The following is a 21,043-nucleotide window of genomic DNA, read 5'->3' as shown; positions in this document are numbered from 1 at the left end:
CATTTCTTTTCCTTTATGACTACGGCGGCTGTGCCCGAATTGCCTGGCTATGGCTGACAATGAAACATGCTTCTACTGGAAATGAATAACACTGCTAGCGGCAGCTTCCATAGCTGCTCGCTACTCTCAGCCGATTAAATCAATTATGCGAATCAATATATCGACAGCGTCCTCTATCAAAATAACGTTTGCGATAAGGCCGCTGTACTCTACTTCATTCCTGTCTCAGGTTAAGCCTTTTTTTAACCACCAACTTTTGAAGCTGGTAACTCAAAAATAAGTCTTAGAGTGCCATACGAACATCAAATAAGATGCAAAAGAGCAAAAAATACGGTAGTTCTATTTAATTTAACGCTTCAGGGTTACAGTGGGGAATTGATTTTTGAGACGAACCTGAGATGGATGCCAAGTTGAGTATTGAAAAACGGTCATCGGCTTTCAAAATCATAGTCAGCTAAAATTAAAATCTTACATGATCTAAATGAAAGGCATATCTGACTATAAAGGGACAAGAAAACAAGAATTACAATCACCACAAGTACTGTGTTGATTATTCTGACAATTAATTTTTGTCGTTCGCAGTCATCAAAATATGCATTTGAAGTTAGGTCTTGAATTTAAGTGTAACACTGATGCTTCAAACATCCAAACCATATACTGTACATACAACATGCATGCCCTGCAAATGGTGGAATTCGATCCAGAAAAATTAACCAGGACAAAAATAGAGGGACTCCCCCATTTTTTTTACCGAAACAGAAATCTCTGAATGTTCTACAAAAGACACGAAAAGGTGCATAGGTTAGCAAGCGCACTGTGGTACAAAGTGTAACGATAACCAGCACGAGTTAGTTTCTACTGATCATGTGGTTTTGATTTTGCCACGCAGATTAATGCATCACCATTTTGCCAGGAGTATATCAATTAGGTTTCAGTGTTGACTGCAAGTCAGGATAAATTGCATTGACAAACATTTGGGTTCAAAATACGTGTCAAGCAGCCTTTCTTCCAGACCAGTCACTTTTGAAGAGGTTTTTTTTTTGGGGGGGGGCTCTTGCAATTGTGTTGAGCCTATTGTTGGAACATGCTCTTCTATAGCAGCACCCAGAGTGCACTGCACACGCAGACCTAGTTATTGTCTTATTATTGGCCTATAGGGAAGTACGCTGGGTTTTCATGACATTTCCTCCAAATAATGGTGGTACACAGAACCAGCAATGACGATTCAATACGGAAGTAAACCAATAACAGTTTCTATATCATTCTTATAGACAACTGTTGTAGCATGTAGGTGTGTTCGAGTAAAAACAAGCATCGTACAAGGCTGCAAAGCTTGATATAAGCACAGTATGGCACCCATGGGAACTTCTAGATTCACTGTCTTCTTGACTCTAGCTTTCTGTTTCCTGTCACAGATGTGCCAAGGCATCAGAGGTATAGAGCATCACATACAACGAAGGTAAGTTGTTAACGTCATTGATTACATCGATTTATTGATAAACACTATCGTGCATATAACACGTTTGAAGGCTGAAAACCAAACCTAATAACAAGCTAATGTCTAAACTCAATGGTGTTTAAACATAAAGTCCAGATGTTTCATAAGATGGGGTGTTTTCATCGGAAACGTGAACCAAAACAGTGTTAATTTTTTGTTTATGCATGTCGAGGACACCCTTTTCAATTTTCTCAGAGGGAGAGAAAGCAAAATGGGGTCACCTTTCTGATGTATTTTGCTCTTTCTGCCATCTGCATTGTTTGGGTCGTAAATGCTCTACAGCTGATGAAAAATGTATGAAAAAATCCCTGAACAATTTGTACAAAATAAAACAATTTCCAAACACTTTCTCATATTCCTCGATTATCAACACACAGGTCAACAAATGGCATGTCATGTACCTGTGAAACTCCCAAAACAATGCTTACATGTGCTGATCAGCCAACAGGTGAGCAAGGCAAATGATGAAAATTATCAAATTATTATTTGTAAATTTCGATTTATTCTGATCTTAAGATTCATGCTGGTAATTTCGAAACTTCTTCAAAAATATTATTTATTTTTGTTAAAGAGGACACTGAAATTTTTAAGATTCCAGAAGTAACTGCGCCATTGTTTCGGAAACTACTGAACTGATTTTATAATTTTGTATTTTAACCAGGTTGTGACAGAGGCGAAAAGCTGTACAGAGAATCCTGTTACAGATTCATCCACGAGGATCTCAAGTCACGTGACGCTGCTCATAAGGACTGCATTGTTCGTAAGGGCCATCTCGTCTACATTGAATCAGAGGCAGAGCAAGCTTTCTTAGCATTCTATGGAGTTTTTTTCTCCGACAGTAATATTCACAGAGCTGGCAATCATTATTGGACTGGATTAATTGCAACTAGAAACTATACCTGGCTGGATGGTAGCCCATATCGTCGCGACCTTTTCACACTTGAGGATGACGCTCCGTCGGGTTGTATTTATGTCACTGGAAGACGTACACGCTTCTACGCTGGGAACTGTGGATTAGCAATGGCATATATCTGTGAATTTCCATTGTTGACAATTGATGGTAAGATAACTAGGATAAAAAGTGGCATTTTGTTGCACTTTCTTGTCATGTAAGCAGATATTAGAAAGCATAAACTTTCTCTCTTTTTTATCAAAGTATCATGTCAAAGGGATAGCTTGTTGGTCAAACTCGGATCCAAAAGTTGGGGGGGGGGGCGGATTTGGAAATATTTGTTCGTAATAGGGGAGGGGAACTACCATATGCAGTTGTCGCTGTTTGTGGAGTCATTTAATCTCCTGCTTGAAACAAAAGTTGAATTAGGTGGAAAGGCTTGCAGTAGCACCATGCGTATGAATGTATCTCTCCTGAGTATGTTTGGTTCTGAAAAGAACCGGGACTATACTCATCGTTTCTGACTGCGTTTCTGACTGCTCAGTCCATCGTTAGGAGACCGGAGAGATGCTGAAGATGGAGCGGTTTATATAAGGTGACTGGATACAGTGGGGTGTGACAAGGATGCTAGTGGTGGATTCTGCTGGGCGTCCATGCGGGACGGGGTCCAGTAGGTCAGTGAGGCGTGTCAGTTGGGCATAGGTTGGGGCGGGTGAGGTGGCCGGGGGTAGGCCATATGAGACCCATAGGCGGGGCGGCGGTGTCTTAGGGTATACAGGACCCGTTGGACTGGGAGGTGGGCAGGGGTTGCCAGATGTCACTGATGGAAAAGCCGATGTCTTGGGAAACGGTGTCGTGCTTGAGGATCTCCAAGGCTTCTCTGATGCGTCTTGGCTACTAGTGCTCGATGCTGGTGATGAGGTGCACCTGGTCCCATTTGATGCAGTGGTCTTCAGAGTGGGAATGCTTGACTATCGCTGACTTCTCATACTCTTACTTCCGGTCATGGGCTTGGTGTTCTTTGAGTCTGGTGGGGGAGTCCCTACCAGCCAATATACACTTTGCTGTATTGACAGGGGATCTTGTACACCCCTGGTCGGTGGTGCGGATCTTGTCGGTCCTTGTGGGATGTCAGCATGACGCGGATCTTGAGAGGGGCTGTGTGGAATACCTTGATGTCATGCTTGCTCAGGATAAACAGCTCCATCTTCAGCATCTCTTCAGTCTCCCTACGACGGACTGGGCACGCATTCCGAAAAGTTGAGTATACTCCCGGTTCTTTTCAGAACCAAACATACTCATAAGAGATGTATTCCTTCACATGGTGCTACTGCAAGCCTTTCCACCTATTGCTGTCTTTCACCATGAATAGCCTGAAATTCCATCAAAATTTGAATTGCAGCAGATCTAGCAATGTCGTAAATAACTCGTTTAAAAATTTATAAGGTGCACAGCATCTATTCTGCTAATTTGAAAGCATATGCTTTAATGATATCGCCAGTCCTTTAAATTATTTTTATTTTCCGGATCCCTACAGAGAATGTATGTCTAATACCTTGTACTCATCTATTTTTTACCATGGAGTTTGCCAAGATGCCTCAAGAGCAAAAACGTTCGGCGAGTCTTGTTACCTATTCTTTGACATCATATCTAAGACTTTCTACGAAGCAAAGTCGGTATGCGAGTTTCTACCAGGCGGCCACCTTCTCTATATTGAAACCCAAGACGAACTGAAATTCATTGAGGAACTACTTGGTAAAATTGACTCGTTTAGAAGATACTGGATCGGTTTAATGACGCAGTACGTGTGGTTGGATGGCGCTCTGGCGACCTATCAAGCTTTCGTGCCCAACGACTATAGCCATAATCATCTTGGTAGATGCTTCAGGCTGTATCCAGATAATGATTTCCGGTGGAATGACTTTGATTGTGGAATGAACTATGCATACGTTTGCGAAAGGGAACTGATGGCTCCGAAAATGCAAAAACTCCAAGGTATGCATCAATGTTTAAATTCTTTCTCTTTCAAACGTTTCTGTAGCAAAGATCCATTATTTGCCGCACATTGTTCTTAGATTAGGGACCATGTGTTTCGGTTGTTTCTGCAGCCTTAAGTCCAAGTGATGCATCGCGACGTTTGGAACACGTAATCTCTAATCAAGTGATATGGAAAATTATTACGATGCGAAGATACGCGTGGCCGCGTCAGTATTCCAAAACCAAAATATGCTGTCCGATAGAGTTATTACACAATCAATCACAAGCAGGGAAATATTTATAGTCAGATCTATTCCTTCCTCCAGGGAGTAACGAGAAAAGTTACAAACTGGGGACAGTGAAAAAAAGTTTGTTAGATATGTCACCGTCCATTTTTAATATACAGGTAGCATGTGACAATCGATGGTTGGTAAATTTCGGTCGACCTTTGATAACCCATGTTTGATCTTCTAATGAAATATAAAGGGGGGAAATATTAGGTAAAAGGTTAGGACAGAAACAGGCGGAACATTCAAAGTGTTAGGTAGGAGGAATATTTGTCAATGTTTACATGACAGTGTCTACTGTATACAGACAGTTGCAATAATTCAATACTTGCATTTCTATATTTGACGTCTAGGAGAAACGTGTCAACCACCTGTTGCCAGTCTGAATTACATCCTTCAGTCAGGTTCCTTGTGCATTCGAGAAGTACCCAATTATGGGGATGAGTATTTCCTTTGTCCTTGTGGCAAGAAGGACTGCATCCAGGGATGTGGTTGTGCAACAGCAAGGTAAGAGTGGATGAATATTGCTGGGATCTCCATCAAGAAATTATAATCTTGGTCGTTGATGAAGCAGAAACAAATTCTTTGCGATACAAGCTTAACATAACGTGAATTGAAAAATAAAATGAAAACAGTTTCTAAAAATTCCATTACAGCGTTTGGACTGATGCATTACTTTTGATTTGGAAGCCTGGAGATCGCTGTGTTTTCCTTGATAGACAGATGCAGTAAAGTGGTGTTTGTGTTAAGCTGAATGCTTCCAACTTTCAGTGTAGGTTCTTCAGATGGTTTAAAAATTATTTCTTTTCATCTGAATTACTGCACAGTGATACTAGGGAGGTGAAGTGTATATGCGGACTTTGCAGTTTGAAGAGCCTTGCATTAATAGGTAAATACCTTCCGTTTTTAATTCTATAACAAGTGAGACTGAAATCTTGCATAGTGGAAGTCAGACTGGGAGAAGTTTTCGCATAAACCAGTTAGAATGGTGGTTCTAAAAAGAACTGGTGAGTGTGAAATTGATGACCAGGGCATTCTTGTCGAAACCTCGAGTTTCCACTCAACGGTTCTTCTCAGAATTCCTAGACTAATTGTACAAGAGATCGATGTCACGTGGTGTATTTGAAAATTTCCCTGACTCCCTATAACCGGAAGGTTAATATATAGCTGTTAAAATTGCCAACGCTTTCCCTATTTTCGTCTTTGCTTTCTAGCAACCGAGCGATTTGCCAACTCTTCCTACAATGAGTGGCTGGTTCTTAATTCAACCTTCCTGTGCAAGTGCAGTAATGGCAGCAGTGCAAATACTAGTAAAGAGGTCTACCAATTCAAAGATGGCGCCTTCACAAGTCTCAATTCCACTTGTCTGGAAACTCCCGCAGCACCTGGTGCCAATACCGGTGTCATTGTTGGCGTTGCTATAACCGTCTTCGTCATATTACTCATCACAGTGGCTGTTGTGGTAGTTGCATATCGCAAAGGAGGAAAGAAGCTGTTTTCTGAACGCAGTAATAGGTAGTTTGTTTGATTAGATTAAAATAAAATTTTGTCAGGTTGTTATGAAATACGTATCGAAATGATTGGAGCTCGAGGGTACCCAATTCATAGGTCACGTTGCCCTTTCTGGAGTTGTTTTTGCATAGGAGTAATTTTGTACTGCTGCTTATATTTAGAGCAATACTGTTCTCCTTCAAGCAGTAATTTATTGTGGACAAAAGCAGTAATGTAAGATTCTCTGTTCTGAATGTAACCGCACATAGTGAACTCCTTCATATAAATCCGAAACTCTGTTTTAATAAATTGGTTGTTTCTTTTTCTTTACAGAGCCCCAAAGTCGACAGCATCTTCAAAAGGTATCTTAATGAACGAACTGTCCAGAGAAACAAGAAATCATTTTAGCAATCAGTATGTGATGTTCAGTGGTTTTAGGAGTTTTCAGAGGGTATACGTCCGAGCAACAAGTTTATAATTTTCAGAATTTGTCCTCTTCTTACAGGAGTTACAGTATTGTATTTGTCTTGTGTTTTGGGCACTCTATTTGTTCTCATCCTGAGCCAAATTAAAATGAGGGAGGGAAGTTTTATTTTAAAGTTGAAAAATCAAAAGTTACACATTAAATTACACATTAGTCGATCATGTGATGATGTGACCCTACACTTTCACATGGTCATTTCCTCTAAATATTTGACAATGACTATTTCAGTCATGCATTTATCCCTCGACTTCAAAGGTATATTCTGAGGACGATTCAAGATTACCAAAAATATCGAAAATGATGTCCCTAAAACAAGCAGGTAGATGTCAAATGATGTCAAATGTTTAAATGGAGTTATGCTTGTCAGTCAACGTCGGCAGAACGATTTTCAAGAAGGTGGTAGGGAGCAGCTGTCTCAACCTCCAAAATACTATTTGAATAGTCAACCTTATGATATGACAGGTCACCTTCTGCTTTCCACGGTGTTTACAGATGACAGGAATAGATACGACAATGACTTAGTGCCATCTGGTGCCCATCGCAACCCCACTTTCGCTACATCCCTAGATGGTCCCAATCCAGACGACGCAGACTATGGATATATCAACCCAGACACTGTTCAGGCGAGTCAGCAGCCAGACACAACCAAATATCCAGGGAATGGTGAGTCAGGAAACCAGTCCAAAGAAAATTTGACCAATCAGCATCCTCCCAAAGTTACTCCCTACAAGCCAAAACCCAAAACAAGCAATGCTGGCTATGTGGACGTAGACAGTCCCCCTGTCGCCTTTAATGACGAAACGGGGTTAGAATATGACCCAGATGTATTGATCTCTGATGAAGGTTATACCAGGCTGGCTCGACCCTTTGGACCCCCACTCAGCGGCCATCAGACTGCACCTCAAGAGAGCGGTATTTGTGAGCAAGACATTCGGTCTGATTTAGAATACCAATCACTCGGTCCACACGATGAAGGATACAATCATTTGAACTTTAAAAAGTAACTTGACAGCAAGCAGTTTTTTGGCCCGGGGGGTGACAATCATTTTAACTTTCGAAAGTAACTTTGACCATGGATGACTATGGCCTCCGTAGAATAATTGCTGATAAAGGCAACAGAAAATTCTGGCATGTTATTGAGACATATATCATGTTTATGCTGAATTTGTAGGGGAAATTCCAGATCACTATCGTAGTCGATCGTTCTGCTGAGACATATGCAATCAGGTTACAGTCAAAACCAGATCGTGGAAGGCACCGGAGGCCATGCCCAGAAGGGGAAATCATATTTTGTGTAGTTTTGAAAAAATAAAAAAAACCTTTTGAGAGAAAGGCCATTTGGAGGGACTATTGCCTTTCCACCCAAAAGCGTGTAAAAGCCCCCCGCACCCTTTATAAACGCTATGAAAGGTTACATAGAAAATCTTAAATATTCGGCCCTCTTAAAATTCGACCCCCATTTTTTAAAAATCCACCCTTCGTTATACTCTATGACCTTCCCATTTCCAAACCTTGACCCAGTTATCCTATTACGGATTTACCTACGGTTGATCAGCCATTGATATTCTAAACGAATTCATGAGACTCAAACTCTGTTTTTGTGTAATACGATTGAAATTTCTGTCGCTAAAATGTTACTTTACAGAGTTTGATGTTTCAGTGACAGAGACCTATCGTGGTGATGGGACATGAAACTGAAGCAACGTTACCATGGTTTCATAGAGGGTCCTTACTCTGTCATGGGATATTCTTCCTGATACAGGCTTTATGCTCAAAGACAATCTTTAGAAAAAAATTTGTAGGAATTCAGTTTGTGATGAGAATCGACGTTAAAATGAATCAGTAATAATAACCAGAAATTAAACAAACTTGGTTAAGAAGATCTGATTACAATTTATGATCACTTCTTAAATATGGAAAATACTGGCGAATCCAAACATCACGAAATTTCCCAGGGGTGAATACGGGCGAAATTTGTCGACCCTTCCTAACCGCGCATTGGGTCGACAGATTTCGTGCATTGTGATTGGTTAACGCAATGCAAACTCTTGGTGGCGCACTATTGTGAAACGCCCGTATTACCCGTCTTACCGCCAAATGTTGGTCGCTTGAGGCTTGGAAAGGTCTATTTGCCCATTATGTAAAAAAATCCAATTTGTACTTGGCTTGTACCTATCAGATTCTATGTAGTTGCAGACACTGTAGTGTAATGGTTGTGAGTAATGTTTCTCATTGCATAGTAGGCCATAAGATGTAAGGGCATAAAGGAATGCTTCATGTTTATGAAACCAGAGAAAAGGACGAAACGAGGCACACAGATTAAACGAAAAATGTGTTGAGTACTTTGTCCAAGTATTTCAGCCTGGTGTGGAGACTATTCAAACCAAAGACCTTTTTGCTGAATGGTTATAACATACATGACCAAATGATGAGTATTAGACTGGAAAGGAATTATCTGGGAAGAATAAAAACATACAGTATATGGCCTAACAAATGCTAATAACATTCAACTACTCAGCATTTGACATATGTAGATGTAAGTTTATGAAAATAACATCTTAGCACTAGAATTCGGACAGTTTTGAAACTTTTGCATTTGTTTTATTTTGTTTTTTATGTCAATGAAATGCGGAGTTAGGCAGACCAAGAATCAAGCTATAAACTGGTTATTCTGAGTTTTATTTCAATGAAATGCAGAGTTCAGGAGACAAGCTATAAACTGGTTATTCTGAGTTTTATTTCAATGAAATGCAGAGTTCAGGAGACAAGCTATAAACTGGTTATTCTGAGTTTTATTTCAATGAAATGCAGAGTTCAGGAGACAAGCTATAAACTGGTTATTCTGAGTTTTATTTCAATGAAATGCGGAGTTAAGGAGACAAGCTATAAACTGGTTATTCTGAGTTTTATTTCAATGAAATGCAGAGTTCAGGAGACAAGCTATAAACTGGTTATTCTGAGTTTTATTTCAATGAAATGCAGAGTTCAGGAGACAAGCTATAAACTGGTTATTCTGAGTTTTATTTCAATGAAATACAGAGTTCAGGAGACAAGCTATGAACTGGTTATTCTGAGTTTTATTTCAATGAAATGCAGAGTCCAGGAGACAAGCTATAAACTGGTTATTCTGAGTAATTTTAAGCCCTTACCTTCGGAGAGTACGACTAAAAAGTTCACTTTCATTGAATTATTTGAGTTTTCTGAAGGCCATGTGTCTGAAACTGCGAATTTAGATCTATAATATTGGGACTTGTGCATTTTCTATTTCGAAAAACGAAATCAAACCCTACCAGGCCGTAGTTACACTTCAGACCACACTGTATTTGGAAAAACAAATCATTTGAAGAGTGCACACATTCGCGAAATTTGCGAATTTGTGCCAGGATTTTTCTCCTGTTGCGATGAAAACTTGGATCAGTAACATACAAGCATCAAGAGATGTGCGTGCTGCATAATCTCTTTATGGAGAAAAAACCCGAAAATATGGAGCATTTGAATTAAAAAACTCCACCTTTTGAGTGTTTCTCCAACATGAACGCGTCCCTCCCTCCACTATTGTCCACTATACAAGAGGACAAAAAGTTTTCACTAATGCATTGAGCCTTGAGATGGATTCGATCCACTCTCCAGCCTTGGCTAGCTACGACATCTGAATGTACACAAAGGCTTTACTCCCTGGCCCAAGCTTTGAATTGCGCAACTCTCTTGCTATGTAGGAAGCTATATTTTTCCTTATGCACAGCACATGCATCAATTCAAGTCACACAGAGACATGAAGTTGGCACCATTGGTGTATCTTATATGCACACATCTTCGTTATCTCACAGTTCCAAATGGATTTATGGTTTGCTGCGGAAATATGTTATAGATTCAAGTTATCAAGTGCTTTGGGAATCACGGTTCCTTGTCTCTTCAAATGAAGACCAAGTTGCAACCTCGGAATTACATGCTTACTCATCGAAATCCTCGGTCACCATAGGAGATTATTTCGTTTGAAAGTTTAAACTCCATAACAAATATTAATATTAACTTTAATCTTTAACATATTTCTGCAGCAAACCTTTTTAGGGGAGTCAAGTCAGGTTGGCATAGTGGTTCTTCTTTGCCTTCCATCTCTGCTGTACGGCTCGGTCAACAAGTGGATGGGGTTTTACCCAGACTTCCTCTGGGATTTTCCTCCCACCTCTAAAACTGAGACTGCTTCTCATTTCAATGTGCCCGAGTCTTTCAGTATATGAGGGTGGCGCATCATTGAGAAGAAAAAGAGAAGAAGTAAACTGAAGGAAAACTGGCAAAGAGCGAATTTTATAAAAAAAACCAGAAATTTAATAAAAGTTATGCGTTACAATTGACATTTAAATATAACAAGCAAAATTAACAAAAAATGATGAAATAAATATAAAATTGAAAAAGTATGTATATAAATGAACAAGAAACATGTACATTAAACTATAAGTTAAATGAAAGGACTGTTGCTTTTTGGATTAAATTCTGTAGTCGCAGTTGAACAGGAAACAGAAAAGAAATTCATATTTAACAGATGGCGCAAAACAGTATTTACGACTGTTTTCCATTAACGTGTAGCAGCATATGCATTCTGGGCACCGTTTCTTATTGATTATGCATGCCGAATGATGGAATATTTCCATATCTTTATTTTAAATGGGCTACTGTATATATTGGTGCCTTTCCATGAACATGTTTTACAATGAATGTAGTAGTCCTTATGCGTAAAGGCGCCTTTCACTATGTTTTTGGGTGCGTTATGTACACGATGCCGTCAAACTCGCTCCGGGAGCGATTTATACGGATACGCAACACTTAATTAACACGAGTGTTAAAGCGCACCATGGAAAGGCTCCTTTAGTTGTAGAAAGTGTCTATTTAAATGCACTTTAATGCGCTGCGGATGCGTATTAACAGACGCGCATGTAAAAATGACAAAAAACGTACAAGGCGGTTTTATTCAATCAATAATATTCTGTGATTAAGTAGGATACATACAACGACCCTGTAAGTATTATTCAATGTAGTCATCGGTCTTGTTTTGTAATGATTTTTTTGGAATAACAATATTGACGGGCACTCCAAGTCAAAATTGGCATTTCTCTGTAAAATTATACAAGTTCCTGTCTAGACAAGGAATTTGCCTACTTCAGAAAGTGCCGTTCTATGATATCCATTTGTTTCTCCTGTACTAGCTGATTGCTTGTAATAGTTAAAAAAAAATGCTACTGGCTGAACACTGCCCAATTAAACAATATACACCATCAAGCCGGAACAAGGAAGGAGGCTAAACCTTGTACTATTCTGCCCTGTAATGTTTCCCATGGCCACCTCTGCCAAATAAGTCGCAGTGCATGCTACCAGGAATGTACATGTACTTGTCAACTCTATGTTAATTTGTCGTTTCACTTCAGCGAAAACATGCCACACAAGGAACTACTTTACAGTTATTTAATAGAAAGTGATAGAAATAAATAGCCATTGTCAGTGCAGGTTTCCTGTATTTTAGCACTTCCATAATTCAACTAGGTATTCATCAGATCTATGTATAATTTTAAAGTACGCTGAAAGCTAGTTTGGTTGATTTCATGAGAGCTCTATTGTGGAAGCTTTAGGCCTAAGCTATTATTTTGTTATCAAATCGGCAAAGCATAATACAGTTGTTTAAGATACCAATACGTATGTATTCTGTATGCTACAAATACCTGTAAGAAACCTCCAAATAACACGCAACACACCAACGTGCACATAATGTTTACGCTACACACCTAATGTAGACGTTCATTTCTTCCCGTCTGTAGTTAAATGCTTGATGAGATGTCTCGTTTCTAATCTCCCCTGAAGTGTGAACCCTGTTTTAAGCAGTTTTTTGGGGGTTATGGTTTCCTGTTGCAAGATCTAAAGTTTTTCATGGCGAAGGTGGAAAATTATATACCTATAACCCATACATGATGCCTCCCGTGCCTTCATGTGATGCTCTCAGGACAAGGCGCTCGGGAGAGGCAGTGACTGGGATCGCATGATGCCTCCCGTGCCTTCGTGTGATGCTCTCAGGACAAGGCGCTCGGGAGAGGCAGTGACTGGGATCGCATGATGCCTCCCGTGCCTTCGTGTGATGCTCTCAGGACAAGACGCTCGGGAGAGGCAGGGACTGGGATCTGAACCAGAGGGGAATTAATCTCGATTTGTATCGTTATGGGCGTATCTGAAAGGGACTGGGGAATCTTTGTTAGGCCTAGCTGGTCCAGCCGATTTATTGCCCCCGTCTAGTGGCAATTCAGGGAAGGGATTGGGAACAGGCGGAACGTCTGCATTGTGATGGAGACCAGAGCATTTCTGTCAAGTTTGACCTGCCGTAGAGCTTTTACACCCCCCCTCTGATGGTGATTCTGGATCGGGATTAGGGTTGGAGGGAACCTCTGCATAGTCATGGACATCCTCGTTAGAGATTGTGGGACCTCGGTCAGGTCTACCCAGAGATTTCTCACCCGCTTCTAATCCTGCTTCAGGACTGGGATGGGGATCGGATTGAACCCCTGCGTAGTCAAAGACAAACTCGGTAAATATTGGGGGATCTCGGACAGGTTTGACTGGACCTAAAGATTTTTGGCTCCCGGCTGGTGTTGATTTTGGATTGAGAGGAGAATCAGATGTAACCTCTGCATAGTCATGGGAATCCCCGGTAGGTTCTGGGGTATCTCTGTCAGGTTTGACTAAACCAAGAGATTCTTGGCCTCCATCGGATGCTGAAATAGCCCCAACTTCGTTATTCCGTCTCGGGACAGGTTCATTTTTTAGCAAGATACGTTTTGCAAAAATCATTTTATTCACATAAGATTGATTTTGTTTTGCATCAATAAAAATTGGCTTGGAATTACATGTCTTTCCAACTTCAACGTCGTCATAACCAAAAATCGTTGAGTCATCATTAGGTGGAGCAGTGTGTACCATTGGAGGACCAGCGGGGAGGTTGCTATCAGAAGCATAATAATGCACGCTATTATTGGTCTGGCTCGAAGTATTGCCATGAAGCTCTAAATAGTCATGTACAACCCGGTGATGCCTCGCAAGAACTGCATCAGGGCACTCGTAATCGTGGTTACTGATGTCTGGATCTGTGCCTTCAACAGGCATGAGAAACGAAGTTCTCAGCTGGGTACCTAATGGCAAGGTGTTACTCCCATCAATGTCCACTCCTGTTGATATGAAAGTATAGGGAACATATCATCGGTGCTTGCTATCACGTTGTAGGTACGTTTGAGCTCTTTTTTGTTGAAATTTGACGCCACAGCAATACACTTACGGTTGAAGGGTGAAGTTTGCACAAGAACCATTGGAAGGTTTAACAATGAAGCTATGAGTTTGGGTGTTGATAATCCTGATCAAGTGAGATCAAGTCTCTTGTCAATGCAGCAATGTCAGTGCCGACACAGTGCTTACATATTACTTCCTGTATAAAGCCCGCCCTCTTGTACTGTGCGTCTCCAACATTACTTCTTGCAAGCCGAAATTAAGTTGCTTGTAATTATGTAAACAGGACACAGGTATGAGCTTGACTGATAAAAGGAAATCATGTGTTAATTGAGCTATTTCAAAATAATAACATAAACTAAGTGAGCATAAATCGACGGGTCAACCCGGCGCCATCCTTATCAAAGGCAAAAGCTTTCCCAGAGTGTAATTTCTTACCGAACAAATTCACCTGATGGGAGACAGATTCAGCCACACGATTTGTTGTCTCAGCCCTGTAGGGAAAATTATGAAAATGAAAACTCTAAACGGGAAAAGATTCATCATTGAATTAGAGAGGGAAAATTGACAAAAAGACTTTCATGTAATTGATCTGTACATTCAACGGGCAGACAAGTGACAAAATCACGATACAAAATGACCATTTAAATTTTCTGAGTTAATATTAGTGAGCTACAAAGTAGTTTACCATTTTACAGATTCATACCGTGAGTTTGTGGGACGTTGAACTCGAAGGATTCGTTGCTTTCTTCGCCACTTTCTAACCACATTTAGGAGAAAGATTATTACAATGACTCCAGCTGCAGTGATAGTCGGCGAAATAACAATGTAAGGAGGTGTTGCATCTTCAGCGGTTGATGCCGTCTTATTGAGGATCACAGTTCTACCTGCCAAGTATATTCATAGAACAGCATACCTTTATATCAGTGTATCTGCATCAATGGTATTAATTTGTAACTTCGATTTCAGTGACTTTATTAACTTTGGAACAACACAAACAGTTTGTATTTGTCTCGTTTTTATAAATTGTAGTTCAAATTTGCCAATCAAACTTCGATGTGTCACTTGTGGCGCTGCTCCGTTTTCTGAGGTCATTACATCTCTGTTTGGCATGCAAACCATGTCACCCTCAGAAATTTTGATCAGTTTGGTTAGCTGTTGAAAAATGCTTCTGTATTCGAATAAGACCTCACATTTCCACTTCGAGTCTGACTTGTTGTGATGAATACTTAACTGAAAACACATTTTTGTTACATATTTTTACATACAAATGTTTTAACTTTATAACAATAATAGCAATCTCCAAAAGAACTTTTACAGTATCAACGTATGTTATCAAATATTTGTAAACAGCTACGCAAACACATAATAAAACTTTGTACCTGCCACTGTAATCATGCTGGGTTCAACAGAGTGAAACGTTGACAGAGGCTCGATTGTAGTGGTAGGTAGTTTTGGAGTTGTGGGCCACTTTCTGCATGAAAAGGTTACCGTTACAATGCAAGAACACAGAAATGCAATTTAGTGATGAATAGCGTTGATCCCCGATAGACAGTTTAATTGTAAGGGCAATGGTTGACTGGGCACCTGCAAACATCAAGAAGGCAATGTTTGATAACATGATTTTTCAATATTCTGTCACGTTTTCATGTTTGTTCTTGTCTCTCTTCGTTTCAATTCCATTTTATTTTCTCCTTGAACTTCTTTTGTAAGTCTCTTTTTATGCTTTTATATGAGCTTTCATCAGGAATTTTTTCTGTCATTCTACGATAAAAATGTACTTTATGCTCTATCTTTTCAATGTTTTGCTGTTTTGAATTCAACCGCAATTAGGCCTGTGTCGCTAAAGGTGGATACTAAATAAACCATTATTGATTTTGATTGACAACAATATTGTATTGGATGTTGTACTGGTTTTATCTCGCCCCTCGTGTTGCAGCTTGGCACCGTTCAGACATGAAATATACATGCGTAGTATCTTTAAAATGTATGATCAGCCATTTGTTATTCTGATTTCGAATACTGGATATCTGATTACGTTGAGCAGGAGCAGGTGGGACACATGTCCTCCAGGAGAACTGATGTAACAGCAACATCTTCGCTGAATGGCCAGACGTGGATGTCACCATTCTCTTGGGAGAAGCAAACCAGGTTATTCTGAACAGAGTACTCGCATCTTCTACAATTTGGGTCTTCAGTAGTACAGATACAAGCCACGTAGGACGAGCTAGGTCGACATCGGAACACATCTGTTTGAAGGGCACGAAAATGGGAAGTGAAAACTTCTCTGAGCAATACAGAGACAAAGAAAAAAGAAGACTACGTGTAAGTTCTGACTGAGTCAGCGATGCCAGGCTATCTTTGTGTGAAATAAGACCCCAGATTCAAAGCTACAGATTTTTTCATTGGTTTGGAAACTGTGCTTATACCCTGGTTCAGACAAAAACATGCAGAATTTAGGAAGTGCTGGAAGAAATGTCACTTACGCTGGTAACCCGTGGCAGGAGCATTTTTCCATTCATCACAGTTGTTCAGAAAGTCAAAGAGATTCATTGCCATACGGTCTGTGCAATCACTACACCATGTTGTGCAGTTTGGTAATCTACAGAGAAAAAAAATAAAACTCAATAAAAGTAACGTTAACAATGAAGAACAACTTCAAAACTTATTAAAAACTGTACATATATGTAACATGCAAATTAAATATTTAACAATGAATGCGAATGAATATCAAGACATAAGAGAGATTTGTCACAAGGCGCAATGCATGGAACACCGAACCGACTCGTTCGATGTTCTGTAGATGTGATTCGTACCCACGTTGTTCAACCTTCGGTACGTGTGTTCCGGACCATTATGTTCGTATGGCCCATTATGTCCGCAAACTTTTTCAGGCCCATTATGTCAGCCCCATTATGTCCGCAGGCCCATTGTGTCCGCAGGCCCATTATGTCCGCCCCAACTCACACTTTTATGAGAAAGTGTGAGTTTGTTTTTCATTCAATTGGGGACCCTGAACAATAGAGGACAATAAGGTCCCCGATTCACATAGGGTCCCCGAATAAAAATTGTGCACAAAACGTATGGGTGGTCTTTTAAAGAGTTGAAGGAAAACAAAAGAGGAACAATAGGGGGTCCCCAGTTGCAGTTGTGAAATTAATACTGAACCTTGATATGCTTCAACCTGCAACGGTAATTAACATTGAAGAACACATTTAACAGAATATGAACTGGCTTGACAGGTTTCAGTTTCTGTACTTTTACTAATGTTAACAACTAAATACATCCTGAGTTTTACATGTACTGTGCGAGCATGAACCACACGAACATGTACATGTACACTTCCTCCAACGGTCGAGAATTCCCTTGCACCTGTACCTGCACGTCTACGCCGCGGTAACAACCCGCAGTATACTGGATTGGTTTTGAGCATGTCAAACACGAACAGATCGCCCTGCGCAGAAGTATCAAATATAACTCATGGAATTCGAACCAAAAATATATAGCTGCATGTACATAGAACTGATTGTACCAACTGTACTGACTGTACTGACTGTAAATAAACTTTTGTTTCATTGTTTCATTTTTCATTAGGAACATAACCCAACACAGAGCCGTTGTGGAAGAATAACAGCATACATTTAAATACTTGCAAGGAATTTTAAAAAAGGAAAGGTTTTGAAAAAAAGAAAAATACTTTAGACTTTATTGATTAACAATCGCATCCTGCAGACACAATGGGGCGGACATTATGGGCCTGCGGACACAATGGGGCGGACATTATGGGCCTGCGGACACAATGGGGCGGACATAATGAGCCTGCAGACACAATGGGGCGGACATAATGGGCCTGCGGACACAATGGGGCGGACATAATGGTACGGAACATACGTTGAATGCAGCTGGCTTGTGCATAAGAACAGGATTTCCAATGAGTTGGGCATAACAGTGACCATTATCATCACCGTGTGTGGACCCTGGGATCATGTTGCTGCAAGGTGAAAGGGCTGGGGAATAAGGAGTCATTATAAGCAATTCCAAAAGAGCCTGCCCAACATGAAGACCGTCCGAAGTTATTCGGGAACAAGTGCGAACAAGAGCAAGGTCTGCCTTATCAGCAAGGCTTTTACACTGACTTGCACGAGTGTTGTGATCTCAAATGACCCTCTTTTTGAAATACTGAGCTCATTGATGGTTGGATAAGAGAAAAAATACGTAAGACTGCGCATATTGTGGTCAAATCTAATGATCGTATACATTAAGCAGAAACCAAACGGGCTTCATTTTCTAGGATTACCCGACATTCATGTAACCCAGTTCTCTACCCACAAACTATACTGTTAAAAGTGCTCTGGATAAAGTAAAGAAGCCACATTTCAGACATGTCACAGAAACTTACAGAGAGCAGATGTACTGATGTTGGTCGTTAAGCGATGCTACTGGTCTTGGTGGTCCAACACCGTTTCGTCCAGCAACCACAGCCAAACACGCGCCGAACACCAGAAGCGAAAAACGGTAAATAACCCCCATCCTGAAAGCTGAATTCCAATAAACTGTTACCCTCAGTTAAGCAATGCTTAGTCTATGGTTGGATCTCAAATTTCAGTGACGTAAATTTTTGCTGGAAATTGGGGGGTTGGGATTTGTGGGGGGTGCCTTTTCTGGCCATGGAAATTTAGAAAGGGGGGAATGACACAATAATACACTACATAGAGGGCGCTGTTCATGATACAGAAGTACGTCTATTATTACATCCATGCAAATCTTACACCAGAATGGCATCTTCAGGTCTTTTTATTGTTTTCCCATTTTAAGTGATGATTAAAACATTTAAGTCGTTGGGAAGTCCGCGAAATTCTTCCCGCAATAGCCAACCCCCTAGCGGGGGACCCATCCCCCCAGGATATTACGCTTATGATTACGCTTATGTCCAGAAACATTCTTCACAGAACACTACCAACAATAATTTTCTGTCAGACCGGGCTATTGACATGATAATGAAAGAATTTAACCTGAACTCTCTTCACTGTGCTTGGTTCCCAGCATGCCCAGAAGCTTTTTCTATCTCAGCAACGATGCCTCCTAACCGTGACAAACACTTCATAAAGGGAAATGCCTAGCTCACTGCATATGTCCACCATGAACGTCATATAAAAGTATGGACTCGCCTTGCTGATTATCCCAGGCAAAATAAGCCACCGGCCGCCATCTTGCCTTAGTTGCCGAATACAAACTGAATCGCTAGTGGAAAATCACTTGTGCTTTCGGCATAGTAAGATAGCCACCGTGGGCTTCAGTCGATAAAAGAACATCTGACATCCATGAAATAATAAAAAAGAATAATAAAAAGCCCCAACTCACCGGCAAAGGACCTATAGAGACAAGTTGGTAGAAATCGCTGTATTTGCCCATCCAATTCTATTGCATGCGCAAGAATGATAACACCCGCACACACGAGCAATCCCGTTTGGCACGACTGTTCTTTGTCCACTTCAGCGTTTTCCGCAAAAACATTTCAAACTCCAATGAAGGATTTGTTGGCTTCTAATCAGGAAAAAATTTACGGAAGCATATAAGTGCCACTTGCAGAATTTTTTTTAATTGAACGTGTTTTAAAGTGAATGTGATTTTTAACAAATTCGTATTTTAGAAATTTTGAAAAGATTTTTCAAAAGCAGAACGTATTTTTAAGGATTTAATACATATTTTCTAGATTTGAATGAATTTTTAGTTAATAAATTTTTATTGACGCAGCGTATTTTCTAGATTCTTTACAAAGCCAAAATTTTTCGAGATTGGAACTAACTTTTAAAGTCCAAACTTTTTTCAGATTGAAATAAAATATTTTGTACAGAATAGACGGAAACGATGGTTGGCACGCGAAAGCTTGCCTCGAATCACGAGGTCAAGCAACAGTGTCTTTAGTATGGGGACTTTAAATTGTTATGTATATGTGCAATCAGATAACTCAGTGTACCAGACTTTATTCAAATTTAACTCGCAAAAGGCTTATGAATTTCAGGAATTCAAGAAACAGACTCCGGAATTGCGTGCGTTATTACAAAGGCTAAGTGTGACTTTTATGCACATACCCGATTTACCTACAGGGTTAAGACAACAGGAAGCTGCGTTGAAGTTCACTAGTTCACTATTTTCAAAGAAAATGATGTGGCTTCCTGCTTAAAGTTACTGTTTCAATACTGTTACTGATGAAATACTCCCATACTAAGCTGAAAAGATTATTTTGCTGTTTTACAGTTCTTCTCTCACAGTTATTTTTTCACAAAATAGAGGGATTTGCCAGTTATTTACTGGCAACAAAATTTAAGAAGCTGTTTACCATTTCCTAGATAATAGCTTATAGTACGGGTACTTCAGCCAGGTGTCTGAATGGTGGTGCTCATTTATACGGATTTTTGGTGAAACTGTCTAAAAGACAAAATCCTCGCACGCTCCTAAGATTTGTAAACTCAGTCTTTATGATGTTTGGAAATGACATGAGAGTTGATGTAAAAATGTGTCGAAAACATGTCAAGTATTGCAGCACTGATCATTTTTTTTCGATGTTTGAAATCCTGTAAATTCTATACTATCCGCTTTAATTTTTTGCTCATCACAAAAAAGTGTGTGAGGGGGAATGATTCAATAGCCCGCCCCCACCTAAAAAAGTGGGGAGGGGAAGAGAAACACCCCCATCCCCGGGATTTACGCCCAGGCTGGTGTCACTCTGCTACTCTCCCCGTTTGACTGCATACATTTTCCAACCCCATGATGTCGGCGTCTGTAAAGTCCTGTATTGTTCCCGTTCTTGTTATTTGCTGAAGATTTGGCATGGACACCTAATTTTAGCTGCATCTGTGCTGACAATGATACCTCGTCCAAAAATATGGTCTTCAATGAAGAATTTACCTGTGGTTCAAATGGCCCCAAAACTACGATGCAGAATGACCAACCGACCGCCTCAGAAACGACAACGGTGAAATAGACAAACACGGCAGCCATCGAATTGGGTGTTGGCGTTGGCATTCCTCTGGGAGTAGGCTTGGCGATATTATGCCTCTTGGTGGCCAAGTGATTCGGTGTTTGAAGCAAGATATGGGACGGAGAGAACCCCCCCCCGCCTTTGTGTTGGTCATTGTTTGATCGGAATCTCAGGA

General features: G+C 40.3%; 2 protein-coding genes across 3 annotated transcripts; one reads left to right on the top strand and one right to left on the bottom strand.

The window, feature by feature from the left end:
- Positions 1–978: 978 nt before the first annotated feature.
- LOC110987800 (uncharacterized) lies at positions 979–9,405 on the top strand. Its single transcript, XM_022250885.2, has 9 exons — positions 979–1,459; positions 1,876–1,946; positions 2,160–2,558; positions 3,975–4,385; positions 5,008–5,161; positions 5,482–5,543; positions 5,869–6,169; positions 6,479–6,507; positions 7,122–9,405. The coding sequence occupies exons 1-9, from the start codon at positions 1,350–1,352 to the stop codon at positions 7,631–7,633; spliced, it is 2,049 nt and encodes a 682-aa protein (XP_022106577.2). The 5' UTR covers positions 979–1,349; the 3' UTR covers positions 7,634–9,405.
- A 4-nt stretch (positions 9,406–9,409) lies between these two features.
- Positions 9,410–20,948, bottom strand: LOC110987772 (uncharacterized). 2 transcript variants are annotated; one of them, XM_087139895.1, is made up of 8 exons: positions 20,796–20,948; positions 18,286–18,424; positions 16,373–16,488; positions 15,925–16,135; positions 15,269–15,360; positions 14,593–14,773; positions 14,325–14,380; positions 9,410–13,831 (listed from the first exon to the last, which is right to left on the bottom strand). In XM_087139895.1, the coding sequence occupies exons 2-8, from the start codon at positions 18,414–18,416 to the stop codon at positions 12,975–12,977; spliced, it is 1,644 nt and encodes a 547-aa protein (XP_086996021.1). In that variant the 5' UTR covers positions 18,417–18,424; positions 20,796–20,948; the 3' UTR covers positions 9,410–12,974. The 2 variants fall into 2 exon arrangements, with proteins under 2 accessions (XP_086996021.1, XP_086996020.1); XM_087139894.1 differs by lacking the exon at positions 20,796–20,948 and adding an exon at positions 19,248–19,411.
- Positions 20,949–21,043: the final 95 nt, after the last annotated feature.

This window comes from Acanthaster planci, linkage group LG08 (genome assembly GCF_054643075.1).
Source record: "Acanthaster planci isolate LZ-2023a linkage group LG08, COTS_SCS, whole genome shotgun sequence".
Classification (NCBI taxonomy): domain Eukaryota; kingdom Metazoa; phylum Echinodermata; class Asteroidea; order Valvatida; family Acanthasteridae; genus Acanthaster; species Acanthaster planci.
The sequence above is the reverse complement of the archived record's forward strand: the minus strand, read 5'-3'. Positions and strand labels throughout refer to the sequence as shown.

Bases quoted from the DNA above. Each gene is read 5' to 3' on its own strand.
- LOC110987800 (XM_022250885.2), top strand. From the start codon at position 1,350: ATGGCACCCATGGGAACTTCTAGATTCACTGTCTTCTTGACTCTAGCT. The intron at 4,386-5,007 runs GTATGCATCAAT...TTTGACGTCTAG, and splicing joins GAAAATGCAAAAACTCCAAG to GAGAAACGTGTCAACCACCT. The intron at 6,508-7,121 runs GTATCTTAATGA...CGGTGTTTACAG, and splicing joins GTCGACAGCATCTTCAAAAG to ATGACAGGAATAGATACGAC.
- LOC110987772 (XM_087139895.1), bottom strand. From the start codon at position 18,416: ATGGGGGTTATTTACCGTTTTTCGCTTCTGGTGTTCGGCGCGTGTTTG. The intron at 16,136-16,372 runs GTAAGTGACATT...CCCTTCAAACAG, and splicing joins TCCTGCCACGGGTTACCAGC to ATGTGTTCCGATGTCGACCT. The intron at 15,361-15,924 runs GTAATCAGATAT...CTTTTCATGCAG, and splicing joins CCCACCTGCTCCTGCTCAAC to AAAGTGGCCCACAACTCCAA.